Source organism: Oenanthe melanoleuca, chromosome 20, assembly GCF_029582105.1.
Source record: "Oenanthe melanoleuca isolate GR-GAL-2019-014 chromosome 20, OMel1.0, whole genome shotgun sequence".
NCBI lineage: Eukaryota > Metazoa > Chordata > Aves > Passeriformes > Muscicapidae > Oenanthe > Oenanthe melanoleuca.
Genome location: NC_079353.1, coordinates 1,243,809 through 1,260,032, shown reverse-complemented (window position 1 = coordinate 1,260,032; position 16,224 = coordinate 1,243,809). Strand labels below are relative to the sequence as shown.

General features: G+C 51.6%; 1 protein-coding gene across 1 annotated transcript; it reads left to right on the top strand.

The window, feature by feature from the left end:
* The first annotated feature begins 719 nt into the window (after positions 1–719).
* On the top strand, positions 720–15,124 carry SALL4 (spalt like transcription factor 4). Its single transcript, XM_056507762.1, has 4 exons — positions 720–861; positions 8,474–10,999; positions 11,548–11,855; positions 12,931–15,124. Exons 1-4 carry the CDS (start codon positions 792–794, stop codon positions 13,327–13,329), a joined length of 3,303 nt encoding a protein of 1,100 aa, XP_056363737.1. The 5' UTR covers positions 720–791; the 3' UTR covers positions 13,330–15,124.
* The last annotated feature ends 1,100 nt before the right edge of the window (positions 15,125–16,224 follow it).

Here is a 16,224-nt window from a genome sequence, read left to right as displayed (position 1 = left end):
CGCCTGGGGCTCCTGGGGAGGATGGAACTGCACGGAGCCCAACAGCCGGAAAGGGGAGCAAAATGAAAATTATTCCACTCTGTATTACCGCAGCCAACTTAGTGTGGGAAAACACCCTCAAAGCGCTGGTGCTTCAACTTTTTTCACACGTGCATCACGTTTTTACTCGCTGTTAAAAATACTACCGGCTCAGCTTGGCAGAAAGTGAGACTTTAGGAGTCTCCAAACAGCTGAACCAAACCAGCCTAATTACGCTCCGTCTGCATCCGCTTTTAAAGCCCCTCCAGCCGCCCACCCCACCGCGGGACCCGGGCTCGCCCCCGCGGCTACCGGGGCGCTGCCCTTGGCCACCTTATCGAGCCACAAAGGGGACAATGAGCGTTGTCCGGGCTGCCGCTCGCTGTAGGGGAGAGCGGGGGGGGAAAGCTCCGTAAAGCGCGATACAGGTGAGACAAGAGAGGTGCTGTGGTGTGCGGCTGGCAGGGCTGTTTGTTTAGCGGGGAGGTGGCCCGGGGCTCGCTCGCCTTTGTCGCCCGCCGGGCGCGGGGAGCGCACGGACTACATGGCCCAGCGTGCCCCGCTGCGCGGATCAATGGGGCTGATTTGAATAATCTGTGAGCCCTTGGACTCAGGCCAATCAGCCGTCAGGGACCCATGATAAATCGCAATGCATTATTGATAATCATAATTACTCTGACATGCGCATTCCGCCCCAAATTTCCCAACTCTAGGAATTTGTTGTGAAGAGGAAAATAATTGCTACTATTGCACGCTCCCGATGCTGGTGCACCATGTCGCGACGGAAGCAGGCGAAGCCCCAGCACATCAACTCCGAGGAGCAGCCCCCAGATGCTGCAAGTGGTGAGCGCGGAGCGGCCGCGGCTCCGGCTGGGCTGGTGCGGGGGGCGCTTCCCGGGGGGATTTTTCCACCCTCGTGCTTCACCCCCCGCTCCTTTCCCCCTTCGGGCTCTGCCACGAGCCGATCTTCGGCTCGCCCCACTTTTATTTTTTAATTTTTTTTTTTTTTTTTTTAATTTGGGTGAGGGGCTGAACTCTGCTGCGGGGCTGAGCGAGGCACGAGTGCCGCGTTTTTTTGTTTTTTTTTTTTTTTTTTTTGGGGGGGGGGGGTGTTCAGTTTTTGGGTGGCCGCGGAGCGCAGCGCCCCGCAATGCCCCGCACGCTGCCCCGCGGCCGCGGAGCCTCCGCCGGGTCCCGCGTGGGGCCGCGGCCGCGTGGGAGGAAAACCCCAAAGGGAATTGGGGGCACGGGGGTGGAGGGGTGGTGGGGGGGCAGAGCGAGAAATCACCGACAGCTTCGGAGGGGTAGGAAATGGCTCGGGCTGCGTTTCCTCGGTGTGCTTAGCACTTTGTCGGGAGTTAGATGAGAATTTTTTGCGGGGCTGTTTTTTAAAAAAAAACAAAAAATGGGGGAGAAAAATCTCCACGCTCGGACTATTTTTGTTGGAGATCACAATCGCCCTGGACCTTTTGTAGCTTGACCTCCAGCCATCTTTGATTTCCGACTTCCTAAAATAACTCCGGTGAGCTAATACGAGGTGTGCGCGAGCGCTTTGTATTTTGGGCAGCGCGGGGGAGACTCGGCCGGCGCGGATCGCTCTCGGCGCTTTTGGGGAGCTCGCACTGCTGGGCCGTGCTGCGGGGAAAGGAGAAACCCTGGGCTAAAAGCAGCCAGGGCTGGTGGGGTGGGCGTGCAGGGGAAGGGGAACTCGCTGGTGGCCCCCACGGAGCGGGGCAGCATCTGCCGAGCCCCGGGACAATCCCGCAGCGCCCGTCCCGCTCCCGGAATGCGGCGGGAGGAGGGCACGGCCCGGCTGGGCAGCGCCTGTTCCCGGTTGTTGTAGTGCCCAAATCTTTCCGCGCGCCCCCCAAAAACTTTCTTTGGGTTCTTTGCTTGCGTTTGGGTCTGGTTTTGTTTCCGTGCCTAGAAAGGATCAAAACCCATGCACGATACGGGAGCTGCTTATTCCCAGCCCGCGGGAGGTTCGGGCTCTTTAATTTTTTTTATTTTTTTCCTCCTCCCCCTTCTCTTCTTTGAGTCGAAATGTGCAATTGTTGGGTCCGGTTAATGGTGACTTAAGAAACAGCATGCTGGCCAGAAGGCAATAAATCCCATGTTTAATGCATGACTGTTTTCCTTTGTGCATATGGTTAGGTTGGGGGATGGAGGTGATGTTTCCACATGTAAATCTCTGCCCGCTGCTGGAAAGGCACCTCCGGCCCCGCGCTGAAACAAAAGGGTTAATCACTCCTGATGCGGCCGCTGGGGCGGGGGAGGCGTGCGGGAGGGAGGGAGGGAGGATCGCTCCACACCGCGCTCTCCGGGGCAATGGCCAGCTGCTTTTTTTGTTATTGTTGTTCGGGATTTTTTTTTTTTTTTTTTTTTTCTCGCTCTCCCGTTCTCGATTTTAACAACCAAACTCTGGATGAAATCCCTCCGGGAGCGCACCTGGGGAAGCCGTGGGGATCCTGCTGCCCGTGGGGTGCTGCGGGTTTGGGGGTCGGGGCACTGAGCCCCGTCCTGCGGGATCTCCGCTCCCCGAAATTCAACCCGGGGCTGCGGCTCCGGCGGCTCGGACCGCCCGCCAGTCTCCCGAATAGTCTTGATATTCCCCGCTCCAGGTGTGCCCGTAAATAATAAGTGATGAAGCTGCATAACAAAGTCGAAATTCCGCAGGGATTTGTCTGGGGCATTAGCGAGGATATACACATAATGTAATAATAAAATCAAGCCCTTATCTCCTTTTTTGCAAGTATTCTCTTTTTTTTTCGCAAAGCGATTTGGGACCCACCTCTGTGAACAATGCAGCGGGTTAAAGTGTCCCGCGAACCTGGGGATCCATTAACAGGTCAAAAAATCAGCAGGTGGTCACAGGGGAATAATGCTACATACTGAAAATTAGCATTTCCACAAAGGGCTTGAAAATGCCTATTGTGCTGGATTGCTGCCATTAAAAATCGGATTCATTCGTAAAAATACAGTATCAAACTGCAACTTTTTTTTTTTTTTTTTTTTTTTTTTTTTTTTTTTTTTTTTAATCAGGGTAAAATTAGCGTAGCTTTGCTTCAGTTATATCTCCGATTCGTGCGCTGAGCTCTGTAGAACTGGAGAGGTATGTTGGAAAAGGAAAGGTTGAAGAAGGAAAGCCCAATTTTTTTGTGGTTTATCTTGGGTTTGATTCGTCTTGCCCGACGATGCTGTCGGGGTCTGGCCGGTCCGGCCCGGGGTGCTGCAGCCCTGGGAAGGGGGAGAGGGTGCCCGGGGGAATCAGGGGGCTTGTTTTTCCTTTTTACGCAAGTGAAACATTATATTCATAGCGGGGATGGAGCCCTTTCGGGCCGGGCGGCAGTGTGACGTTTTGACAGAGCTGCTGCTCTAACCTTTGCCTCCTCCTGCTTGCTGTGGGTGGTAAGTTGATGTCAGGCTCACAATTAGGACTCTCATGCAATTGACCTTGGCAGCGGGGTTTGTGCCGTTTAGCTCGCTCTTAAACACCGCGCGGGTGTTCAGTGTGGTCCGGGGCAGGTAGGGCCGGGCCGGGAGCCGCGGATGGGGATGCGGGGATGCCGCGGCTCAGGTGGGTGCCCGGCTGGCGGTGGCCCCGCCCGGGGTGGCGGTGGCCCGGAGCGTGGGCCGTGAGTGCCCTCCACCGACCGGCCCCGGCAGCTCCGGCGGCGGGCGGCGCTTCCCGGGGGTTCCGAGCCCTTTTACCCGGGGGGAGGTTCCTTGCCCGGGGGGAGATTTTGGTTCCGAGCCCCTTTTCCCGAGGGGAGGGGATTCCGAGCCCTTTCCCCGGGGGGAGAGAGTTCCGAGCCCCCTTTTCCCGGTGGGGGAATCCTGAGCCCCTTGCCCCGGTGGAGGAGGAGGGTTCCGAGCCCCTTTCTCCGGTGGGGAGGTTCCTTGTCCGGGGGGAGATTTTGGTTCCGAGCCCCCTTTTCCCCGGGGGGAGGGGGTTCCGAGCCCCCTTTTCCCGGTGGGGGAATCCTGAGCCCCTTGCCCCGAGGGGAGGGGGTTCCCAGCACCATTCCCCAGTGGTAGAGTTCCTTGTCCGGCGGGAGATTTGAATTCCGAGCCCCCTTTCCCCGATGGGGGAATTCTGAGCCCCTTGCCCCGGAGGAGGGTTCCGAGCCCCTTTCCCCAGCGGGAAGGTTCCTTGTCCGGGGGGAGATTTGGCTTCCGAGCCCCTTTTCCCCGGTGGGGGAATCCTGACCCCTTGCCCCGGAGGAGGAGGAGGGTTCCGAGCCCCTTTTCCCCAGTGGTGGGGTTCCTTGTCTGGGGAGATTTGGTTTCTGAGCCCCTTTCCCCAGTGGTGGGATTCCTTGTCCGGGAGAATATTTGGATTCCGAGCCCCTTTCCCCAGTGGTGGGATTCCTTGTCCGGGAGAATATTTGGATTCCGAGCCCCTTTCCCCAGTGGTGGGGTTCCGTGTCTGGGGGATATTTGGGTTCCGAGCCCCTCCAGAGCAGCGTTGTGGCCTCGGTGTCATCTCCTCGGGTCCCCGCTTTACCCCCGACTTTCTGCACTTATTTCGTTCTTTACAATCGCTTTTTATGGTTTTTTTTTCTGTGGTTTGTTCTGTGTCCGGCTGAATATCTCGCTCGAAGTTGTGGATAGGCCAAAGGGTGGATTAGTAAGTAGTTAACAAAATAATTAAAGCCTTGAGAGAGGCTGTTGTAAGCACGTGAAATGCTGAGTGTGGGTGGAACGCGTCCGTGGTACAAACACGCGGCTGGTGAGCTCAGAGTGGAAAGCATCAAGGCCTTTGGAATAACCCTGTAAGTTGTCAGCCGTGCGTTTTACTTACGAAAGTGATTTTTGTCCTAGTTAAAATGCGTTAAATGGTGTTTGAGAGCGGGAGGAGGGCGGTTTGGGAGTTTTTGGGAGTCGTGGCTTTGCAGCTGGGAGCAGGAGAAAAGCACCGGGGGAGCGCGACCCGAGAGCGACAGCGAGCTGATGGCACGGGGTTCGTGTCGGGAAGTGCTAATCAATCCTCCGTGAGCTAATCTAAACCGGGATAGTGCCTGGTTTTGTTAACCTTAAAGTAGAAGTAGTTGGTCAGATGTAGGCTGTGAGGAAAGTAAGCTTACCAAAGGTATTAAAACTCCTGAATAAAAAAAAAAGTGGGTGGGAAAACTTGAGTTTTGTTTCGTCCCGTTCAAATGAAATAAAGTTGAGGAAAAAATTCACTAATAGTTTAGATGACTGATAGGCCAGCAGCACCCCTCTTGAAATCACATCAAACCAGATTTGCTTCGCTCCTTTTACTGTTTTCCTTTAAAAAAAATATTCTAGCGGTGTGGATTTTATCAGCCTTCCTTGTCGATGACTGCCTTGTCCTACACAATAGTGGATTTTATCCATCCATTTGCCAGTGATTCAATCTAACCCCCCTGCTGGGTTTACTGCATTCTTCCAACTTATTGGATAACGAGATGCTGAGAGATAACATTCCTGAAATTCGGGGGTGGGGAGATACAAAAACAAAAAAAAAAAAAACCCACAGTAGAAGTCCTATCCCTGGGAAGCCTTTGGAGAGGGTTAAGTGAAGTGCACCAGGAATGTTGTGGCAGGGAAATCCTGGTGCAGTCGGTGGCAGAGCTGCCCCCTTGGCATGGTTCAGGTTTTATTTAATTCGGTGCCTTCCGGGCTGGGGTGCTCTGATGGCTGCACTTGGGCTGGGACAGGAGGTGGTTCCACATCACCACGATTTTCACAGAATCTGATGGTTTGTTTTTTTACAGAAACAGTCAATTGCTCCTTTATTATTCCAGCTACTGTAAAATAACCCAGTGTCCTACTTGTGAATTTATCTAAAAACCTTTCTTCAAGGAAAAGGGATGATAGTGCTTAACTTCCCTATTTGTGGTGCAGCAAGTTCCGAATTTAATTCATTCAGAGTTCTAAGCTAATACTTTACTGTCATAGAAATGAAAATATGTGACAGGGCAGAGCTGCCAACCTCTGCCCTGCTGCCCAGCACAGGAACTTTCACTTTACTGGAGTTCCTTTCTCTTCTGCTGCTCAGAACCAGAAAAGCTAAAAGAGTTCCTCAGAATTATGAAAATGAGGAGTGTGGGCTGTGCTGGAGATTGGGAAAGGGGCACTGAATTTCGTGTGATCTTATCAGCACAGAAGTAGAAAAATAAGAAGTATTATCAAGGGAAAGGAGATAAATGATCGGATGCTTTGAAGCAGTTAAAGTTTGAGGACTTGTCTAGACATTATCCTGGAGTATCTCCTTGGGGGTGGGCAGCAGTGTTTGGTGCAGACATTTTTGTGCCACTGGAAAAAGTAAAAGCTGAGGTTATTTTTTAATATTTCGTGATGTGGAAACAGTGTCGTTCTACCCGGGAGACGGGAGTAGGAAAGCCCCAAACACTTAAAGATTTGGAAAAGAGATTTTCATGTTTTAGTGTATTCTGTGAAATAGAAAAGTAGTCTAAGACCTCTCAATTAGTGTAATTCTCTCAGGCTGGTAGTTCTTTGTAATTTTTTATTTTTTTTTTATTTTTAACCCAGGTACCTTTTTTCCAATAATATCTATCTGCTCAGATGCTTGCAAAGCAAATTTAAAGTAATCTATTCTTGGTCCTGGTTGACTCTGACCAAGTTCTGAATCACGTAGTAGTTGTATTTGCCTGCAGGCTGGACTCCTCTGTGTGTTTCTAGAATTAAATTAGCTTTAGAGACATCACTTTAATGATATTTGGGATGGGAAACGTGTGCTGCTATTCTTGTTTTTCACTTACAGGAGTTGTTTGAGCTAAAAGGGAAGTGTTTAATTCTCCCTGTTTAGATAGGAGGCATCCCAACATTTTTGATTATAGCTGTGCTGAGAACTCCTGTCCTCCCTGTTCAAGGACTTGTGCAGGTTTGGATTTATTCCTCTGAGGATCATAGGCCTCTACTGGCAAATTTTTGTAATTGATGAAATGTTTATTTTTGAAAGCAAACTGTCACACACACCTCATGCCCCTCAAGTTGAAGTTTGTGGGATGCACACAGTGCCCTTGCTGAGGTACCGAGTGACAAGGTTTGCAGTGTCCTCCCTCAGGGCAGTTCAAGCACTGTGATATTGGAGTTGTCACCTGGCCTGGTTCCCCTCCGTGTTCAGGGCACACTGGGGTGGTTTGGCCACACCTTGCACACACCAAAGGCTCCATCCAGGAGCCCCTGAGGCTGCAGAGTGCTGCCTTCAGCATCCAGGGGTGGTGCTGAGCGGGGATGGTGGGATGGGTCAGTGACACCATCCCGGGTACCCACGGGGCTGGGCCAGGTGAAGCCTCTGCACCGCCAGAACTGGGAAATCCCAGCTCCAGGATGGTCCAGCTGATGGGGCAGGGATCCTGCTGGAGCTCTTCCCTCTCCCTGGAAAGTTTTCCTCCTGCCCTGAGCTCTGCCCCGCCTCAAGCAGGCCCTGACTTTGTTGTTTGAAGGATGGCAAGGCTGAGCAAAAACATCCTGTTTTGGTTATCATTTCTCTTAACCTCTTCCAGTTCAGATATTTCCCCGAATTTTTTATTTATTTTTTTTTTTTTTTTGGCCATGTACAAATACAGTCTAAGCTGTGGGGTGATGGTGGTGGAAGGGCAGGAGTGAACCTGGAGCCCAGCTTGGCTTTCCTTGCCCTTTCCCAAAAGTGGGTGAGTTGTGGCTGCAGCTGAACGAGGCCTCCTGCGAAGATCGGAAATGCCTTGGTGTATTTTTGCAGCCAAAACTCGTTACTTGTATTATTTTTAATAATCATAAGTATCCATGGAGGCTCCTACTGGAGCTTCAAGCTTCAGAATTTAATCATGTCTTTGCTACTGTGTCTATGAAGAGATTATTCTTGGGGTGTGTTTACTTTTTGAAGGATTTGAGAGTTGATATCGGCCTTGCATTTTTTTTTTTTTTTTTTTTTTTTTTTTTTTTCTTGGTGAGCCCTCCTGGCTTGTAATTACTTTCATAACAGCAGAGTGAAAGTCGTTTAGATCGGTACAGTAAAAATAGCTCAGAATTCCTGTGTTAATGACCTTTTATGAATTTGTGAGGGATGGTTAACAAAGAATTAGAACCTGAAGTGCAAACAGCAAATAATTTGTGTGGTGTTTTGCTCAGTGCTTCAATGTTTTCTCTGTCCTTGTTTTCCTTTTAAGCTGTGCTGCCTTGCAGATCTGTTCCAGGAGTGTTTTACCTGTCTAAAGGGATTTGAGATTAATCTCTTTTCACTGAGCATTGTGAGAGTCCTGTTATAATATGTTTTTTCTTCTTATAAACTGAACTGAGATGCAGATTTGTTTGGGGTTGTGAAGGAATTGGTGTCAAAACAAAGAGCAGAACTTCAGATTGATCTGCTAACTTGATTCCAGTGTCTTGTATCTTTAATTTGTGATTCAGGTGGGGTCAGTGATCTTAAGAGTGAGTGCTTGGTCCAAATCTAGCAATTAATAATGCGACTTTCTTTTATTTCAAGGGAGTCCACAAGACGTCCCAGGTGATAGAGATGGTGAAATGAGTTCCAAAAGGTGCCGCACGGAGGAAACCAAAATCTGTGAGAAATGCTGTGCAGAATTCTTTGTTGTGTCCGAATTCCTTGAGCATAAGAAAAATTGCACTAAAAATCCACCTGTTCTAATCATGAATGACAGCGAGGGGACAGTCCCCCCCGAGAGCTTCTCCGAGGCTTCTCTGGGGCCCTTCCCGAGCGAGCGGATGGACGGCCGGACACGCAGGGACCTTCAGGGCAAGGGCTGCACGCCCTCTGTGGAAAAGAGAGAAGGAAAGCTGGATGCTGAGCCCGTGGGAGGAATGTACCTTAAAATAGAGCCCCCCCTGACTGCCGCAGCTCCCGGCCTGAGCTATCTACCAAAGCCCAAAGTACCGAACACTAACGTGACGCTGCAGACCATCCGCGGCACCAAGGTGGCCGTGAACCAGCGCGCGTCCGACGCCATCGCCTCCTCGGCCGGCTTCAACGCCATCCCCATGATCCTGGAGCAGCTGGTGTGCCTGCAGCAGCAGCAGCTGCAGCAGATCCAGCTGACGGAGCAGATCCGCATCCAGATCGCCATGATGGCCCCCCACGCCCTGCACCCCTCGCTGGCGGCCGCTGCCGACCCGCTCAAAGCCCTGGGCGCGCACATGTCGCAGCAGCTCTCGGCTGCCGTGGCCCTCATCGGGCAGAAGGCCGGGAGCCAGAGCCTATCGCTGGAGTCCTTGAAGCAAGGAAAGCTACCTCACTCTACCCCTGGCGTGGCAGCCGCCGGCTCGCTGGCTGCTGGGCTCTCCTCCTCCTTCCCCCTGAAGCCAGACGGGGGCCGAGGCCTCCCCGGCTCCATCTCTCAGTTCCCAAGTCCTTTGCTACCTCAGTCCTCCGGCTCGGTCATCTTCCAGAACCCGCTGTCGGTCTCGTCCGCCATGGATCCCTCCAAGAAGGGGAAGGGGAAGCCCCCCAACATCAGCGTGTCTGAAAGCAAGCCGAGCGCAGAGGAGCCCTTCTTCAAACACAAGTGTAAGTTCTGTGGGAAGGTCTTTGGCAACGACAGTGCCCTGCAGATCCACCTCCGCTCCCACACCGGGGAACGACCCTATAAATGCAACATCTGCGGGAACCGCTTCACGACCAAAGGAAACCTCAAAGTGCATTTTCAGCGTCACAAAGACAAGTACCCCCACATAAAGATGAATCCTTACCCAGTTCCTGAGCACCTGGACAATGTTCCTACCAGCACTGGGATCCCGTACGGGATGTCTGTGCCACTGGATGAGTCCAACCTGATTGTGGACAGCAAACCTCTCCTGACAACTCTGCCTACCTCTGCGGCCAGCGGCGCACCTCAGAGCATCTCCAGCCTGGCGGGCATCAAGGAGCCTCTGCCTGGCACCTTCTCAGGTGAGCTGCAGTCCAGGCCCTCTCCCGAGAGCGAGGGTGGCTCCTCCTCCTCCGGGGCCATCGGTCACGAGTCAGGACCGGAGCAGAGCCTGAGCTCACCGCAAGCTGCCGGCAGCATGAGCATCTTCCACGTGAGTGGGTCAAACGAGCAAGGCTCGGAGACATCGAAGCTCCAGCAGCTGGTTGAGAACATCGACAAATCCACTGCAGACCCCAACGAGTGCCTGATCTGTCACAGGGTGCTGAGCTGCCAGAGCTCGCTCAAGATGCATTACCGCACCCACACCGGGGAGAGGCCGTTCAAGTGCAAGATCTGCGGCCGCGCCTTCTCCACCAAGGGGAACCTCAAAACTCACTACGGCGTGCACCGGGCCAACACCCCCTTGAAGATGCAGCATTCGTGCCCCATTTGCCAGAAGAAGTTCACGAACGCCGTGGTGCTGCAGCAGCACATCCGCATGCACATGGGCGGGCAGATCCCCAACACGCCGCTGCCGGAGCCGCCCTGCGACGGCGCCGAGCCCGAGCCTGCCCTGCCCGACAAGAACGGGGAGCTCGGCCGCCCGGAGGAGATGGTGGAAAGCATCGACATGCTGGAGGATGACCTGGATTCTCAGGATGGCCCCAGGAGCTCTTCCAAACCTCCCACTCCGTTTGACGCACAATCAGAGTCGCCGGCCGCCGCCTTCTCCGGGGTGGCGGCGCTGGAGAGCCAGATGAAGATGGTCGCCTCCTCTCTGAGCCTGCAGCGGCAGAGCAGCCTGAAGTCCAGCGAGAACGGCTCGGCGGAGAGCGACGGCCTGACCAACGACTCGTGCTCGCTGGCGGGAGATGCCGACTACCAGAACGGCCGCAGCCCCGCCGCCTCCGAGGCCGCGTCCCTGCAGGCGCCGTCCCCCGCCAACAGCCAGGCCGAGAGCGTCCGCTCCAGGTCCCCTGCCTGCAACAGCCAGGAGGATTCGGGCACGGGGAGCAGGTCAGAGGGCCCCGAGAGCGCTCCTGCAGAGGTGGAAGGGGCTGTCGGAGCTCTGGATTTAACCTACGGCAACATCGGCCGGAAGGTCATTAAAGAAGAGCCTGGGCTCCACTTTGCGAATGGGGAGTATGGTGAGTAATAAAGTGCTGGCAGGGGTTTGGGGTGGGGCAGCAGGAAATCAATCCTAAAAGGACCCACAGGAAACAAAACTTCCTCAGCTGTCTCCTCTTCCTGTTCCTCTCGTTGGATGAGGGCATAGGCCCTGTAAAGTTTTCCTAAGTCAGGCACAAAACTCAAAGGTTTGGGTGCTGTCATCTTCTTAAAATTACTGTAGACTGTGCCCTTGCTGTGTTTCATGGGCTCGCTTGATACCTCCTTATAGCTCTTCAAAAGTTGTGTTTTAAGGGAAAACTGCTTATCCCAAGAGTGTGACATGGTAACCTGAAACAGTTTGTGGGGTTTTCAGGCTCTTTAACATTGAGGTTAAGGCTGATTTAAATTTGACCTGAAAGACTTTTTATCTTGTAAGCTGACCGGCAAACCCAGGGCTGAACTGCTTTGTTTTGGGGTGTGCTAGGAGGTGTGGTGGGCTCTGCAGGTGGCTGTTCAGGCAGGGCCTGGAGTGTCAGCCAGGCTCAGGATCGGGCTGGGATCAGCATCACCTCTGCTTCCCTGGCAGGTCGCAGCAGTGTTCCTGCTGCCTTCGTCAGAGCCCCGCCGGCCCTGATCAAGATGGAGCTGCCCAGCGACCGTCCCCTCAGCACTGGCCACTTCATTGGCCCCCCAGCCCTGTCCCCCGGGGTCACCCCCCTGCTGGTGCCACGGCCCAAGTTCTGCCGTCCTGCCAAACAGCACATCTGCACTACCTGTGGCAAGAACTTCTCCTCTGCCAGCGCCCTGCAGATCCACGAGCGCACCCACACCGGGGAGAAGCCCTTTGCCTGCACCATCTGTGGGAGAGCCTTCACCACCAAGGGAAACCTGAAGGTGGGTCCTCTTGTCATCTCCTTTGTCTCTGGAACCAAGACCAGAGCTGGATGTTTCTAATATTTGGCCTGCCTTTGAGGAAGCACTGATTTTTCTTGTAGTTCTTCCAAAACTTCCTCTCGACTCTTGTCTCCTTCCTGAGTTTTTCCACAAAGTTTTTTGTGAGTTACTGAGATCACCCTTAGGTCTTTGCTGCTGTCCTTGACTTTCCTTTTGGGATGGAAGGGTAGGCTTAGCCCTAACTAAGCAGATTGCTTTCCTTTTTAATTTGGATTTGGATGTGTCAAGACATAAGCATTCCATAGACAGCTACAGAATGCTGCCTGCTGAGTAAATGCATTACACTGCACTGCTTGGAATTTTGTGAGATGAGGAGGGATAAACTGGGATAATCCTGAGATGGCACAAAGTGCTTGGGGATTGTGTCTAAGCACACACTGAAGGAGTGCTGTGAGTCTGTCCTTTTGCCAGATGAATCCATCTGCCCTGTGAGGGACTCAGCTCCCTCACTTGCACTGAGGCTTCTCCCTCCCTGTGAGAACCTCTTCAGGCCTCTTGCATGAATGCTGATGGGGAGAGAAAATCCTCTGCAGTGTGTGAGCAGCACCTTGCTGGAAGCACCAGCAGAATGTGGTGTGGAAGATTTCAGCTTAAATGAACCTCTCTGCCAAATTACCTGGTGTTTTTTTTGCATTACCCAGTGGGGTTTTTTCAGTATGGTCTGTTTGCAGCAGATAATGTGGCTTCTGTTTTGGGGGGGGGGAGAGAGGGTGTCATTGCCAACACCACTTATTTTCAGTGTAAAACACAGTCCTCCCAGCCCTGTAGCAGCCAACTCCATGTCAGGCATGGTATGACCATGTCTTACACATGCCAGGAAGGGAACCCTGACAAGAACCACCCAGCTTAAATGTTCACCTGAATACAAACTTAGCAAGCCTGACGAGTTTGGGCTGAGGAGAGCGGGGTTTGGACTGAGCAGAGCAGAATTTGGGCTAAGCAGAGCAGAATGTGGGTGCCCCAGAAGGAGCTGCAGCATTAATGATTCCCTTTGCTTTCCCCCCATCTCCATCAGGTCCACGTGGGAACCCACATGTGGAACAACTCAGCCAGGCGGGGCAGGCGCCTGTCCATCGACAACCCCATGGCCCTGCTGGGCAGTGACCCCAAGAAGGTGTCGGAGCTGTTCCCCAGGGAGGCGGTGGCGCCCTCGGTGGGCCTGGACCCGGCCGTGTGGAGCCAGTACGCGGCCGTGCTCAGCAACGGGCTGGCCGCCAAGAACAACGAGATCTCGGTGATCCAGAGCGGGGCCCTGCCCGGGGCAGCCCCCCTGAACTCTGCCCCAGCCCCCCAGGGCGACACGGCCCAGCCTGGCCCTGCCCCTGACGCGGAGAAGGCTGCTGCTGCTGCAGACACTGTGCCAAAACACCAGTTCCCCCTTTTCCTGGAGGAGAACAAAATCGCCGTCAGCTGAAGGCTCTGACCTACACAAAGAACAAATATATATAGACACAAACGTATATTTTTAAGAGATTTCCACTTCGGCCTCCTATTTTCCTATTGACGTGCAAATGGTTTTATGGTTGTCTTTGTAAGAGTTGCCCAGAGTACAATCATGACGTTGCTTTGCAAATAGTGACTAATAAAGAATAGGATTTCCTTCTATTTGGAAAGATGCGGGTCTTGCAAAGTAGTTCTTGCGTGTGACTTTAACGTGTACAAGCCTTACAGAAGTTTCTGCAACTTGAAATTCCAAAGGTTAGAATATTTACCTCTTTGTTTAGAGTGATAATGGGGGTTTGGAGTAGAGTGGAAACGACCTACTGTTGATGGAAAAGCTTCTATTTACTGATGAGAAATGGAAACTTAATGCGGGTAAATATCCTAGAATGTCTGCCACCCTCTTAGAGTTTTTCTGTTTGGATTTTTGGCTCTGTGTGGTTTCTGAATGTACTTTTTCTTTTTAATGGCTATAAGAATGACAAAGTTGGTTTTTTTTGTTTTGTTTTTGTTTTTTTTTAATTCTTTTGGTTTTTTGCCTCAGAAGTTCTATGAAAAGCAAGTTGCTGGTTTTTTTCCTTTAGTCATTGCTCCTAAGTAATGAATTCTTTGTTTGTTGACTGCTGCTTATTTAATACTACTACTTACTAGGACAGTCCTTCACGTATAGTGCCAAAATTCCTGCTTCCAAAGATGTGCAGTTTTTCCTAGATGTTTTATTTCAGTACAGGAGCCCCAAACAAGCGTGGGTGGGTATGTATATACTTTTTTTTGTTGTTTTGTTTCCTCTTGAAAGGGAAGACTTGCCTTGGGAAGTCAGGTCGAAAAGCTCTGCAAGGAATCTCAGGTGACTGTTGCAATTTGCCATGGGAACTGGTTTCCTTAGCAAGAGACTTTGTTTTTGTTTTTGTTTTTTTTTTTGGTTGGTTTTTTTTGGTTTTTTCGTTTTGTTTTGGTAATTTAGGAGATCAATCTGTGTAAACCTGTATTTAAATATGAAGTATTCATGCTTAGGTTAAATGTTTTGTGGGTTTTTGGATGGCATTCCTACTCTGGTCATTAAGGTTTTTTTGGTGGTCTGCGAGCTTGCATTCCACCAAAATTTAATTAATGACCCACGTGTGTTGTATGAAGGTTGCTGGGATAGTCATCTGGATTCTAAGTTATCTACCTCATTTTTTCCTTTTGTAGTTGTAGTGTCTATTTTTTCTAATAATGACCACTGTAATGACTGAGATTCGAGCAGATGCTTCCATGCACTATGTGAAACCAAAACCTGATGTATTATTAGTGGAAGCACCTGAGGAGTTGCTGGACTGACCTTTCACTATTCCTCCAACGCCTGCTGGACCTGGATGTGTAGTGGGATCTGAACCAGGCTGCAAAGGGAGCATTTGGTGTGGAAGGACTGGAGGAGGGAAAGAAACCTGGCTGGTGACTGCAGGAAATCCTCAAGTCCAGTCTCTGCTGTGGAAGGCCCCAGAAATGCAGATTACCAAAAGTTTGTGTGATGTTGTTGCACCTGAATCTTGCTTATGATCTCTGTATGCCGAGTTGTGCCTTTCCTGCTGGACTTGTGGGTAAGAACATACCAGTACCTGTTTACACTGTCCAATGGATATTGTTACGTAGATGACACAAAAGGCATCCCAACTGTCACGTTTCTACATTGTGAATGTATGACTTCTAAGAATTCTGTAGTTTTTGAGTATCTACTGATGCATTTCTGTTGGCATTTTTGAGAATAAATTTTGGGATGGCTTTTTCACACTTGGTGCCTAATGTTTTTCTGGCAAAAAAAGGTTCAAGAGGCAGCATGCTGCTTCACTCCAGGGACCTGAAACCCAGGAGCTGGTTAGGATTTAGTTCATTGCTTAGAACAACAGGAGCTGGAAAGGTGTGGAGGAGTCTGAGATCCATTCCTCAGGAACAGCTGGGGTTTGATGCAGGGGTTGGGACGTGCCAGGGATGTTGATTTCCACATTAGAATGAAATGACAGGAATATGTGCCATCATTCTTGTACTGTGATCATCCTACAAAGGGGAAAAAAATACTAGGTTGTCAAATTGCCAGTGCCTGAAGATGCTGGCTGCATAGAAAAGGGATGGATAAATAACTTCCCCTAAAGAGCAAAGAAAAACAGTTCTGAGAACAGCCCTGATAAAATGGAAAAGTGCTGAGATCCTCATTCTTGCAAAATGAACCAGCAACTGCATTTTGCCCTTGGGAAGTAACAGAGGAAGAAAAGGGGTGCAGGACCAGGGAACCCTAAACTGCACCTCCCCAACATCATGGTGCTCCTTGCTCACTCCTTGGCAGAATGCAAACACTTGTTATCTCTGCCCCAAGCTCTGGAGGAAGGACAAGTCAGGTTTGGGAAGCTCTGTCCCTCCCAGGGTGGGCACTGGCTGTGCCCAGAGCTGTGCCAGCCTGGTGCCAAGGCAGCTCCAGCTGGAGGGACAGATCCCTGGCTAAGCTGCTGCCAGCAGGTCCTGGATCTTCCCACAGCACCTGGCTAACAGGTAGGAGCTGTCTGAGCTGGGCCCCGGGGCTGTTCCTGCTGCAGGGAGGGTTTGCAGAGCAGGCAGGGCTGGGCATTACCTGCTGTGCCACAGGTGAGAGCTGAACCTGCAGAAACCCACTGAGCTGGAAGTGCCCACAGTGGCAAGTGTGCTCAGCTTCCAGCAACACCTACAGTTGCATCTTGACAATCAGCTGTCTCTTTTAATTGTCTTGTGGCCTTTGATGTGAGTCAGAGCAGGTTCAGGGAGCTGATGGAGCAGTGAGCTGGGTATGTGCTCTGTCTCTGCCCATCAGCCTCTCTTGCCTGCAGGAGTTTCCTGCTCCTGTTTGGAATTGTTTACCTTG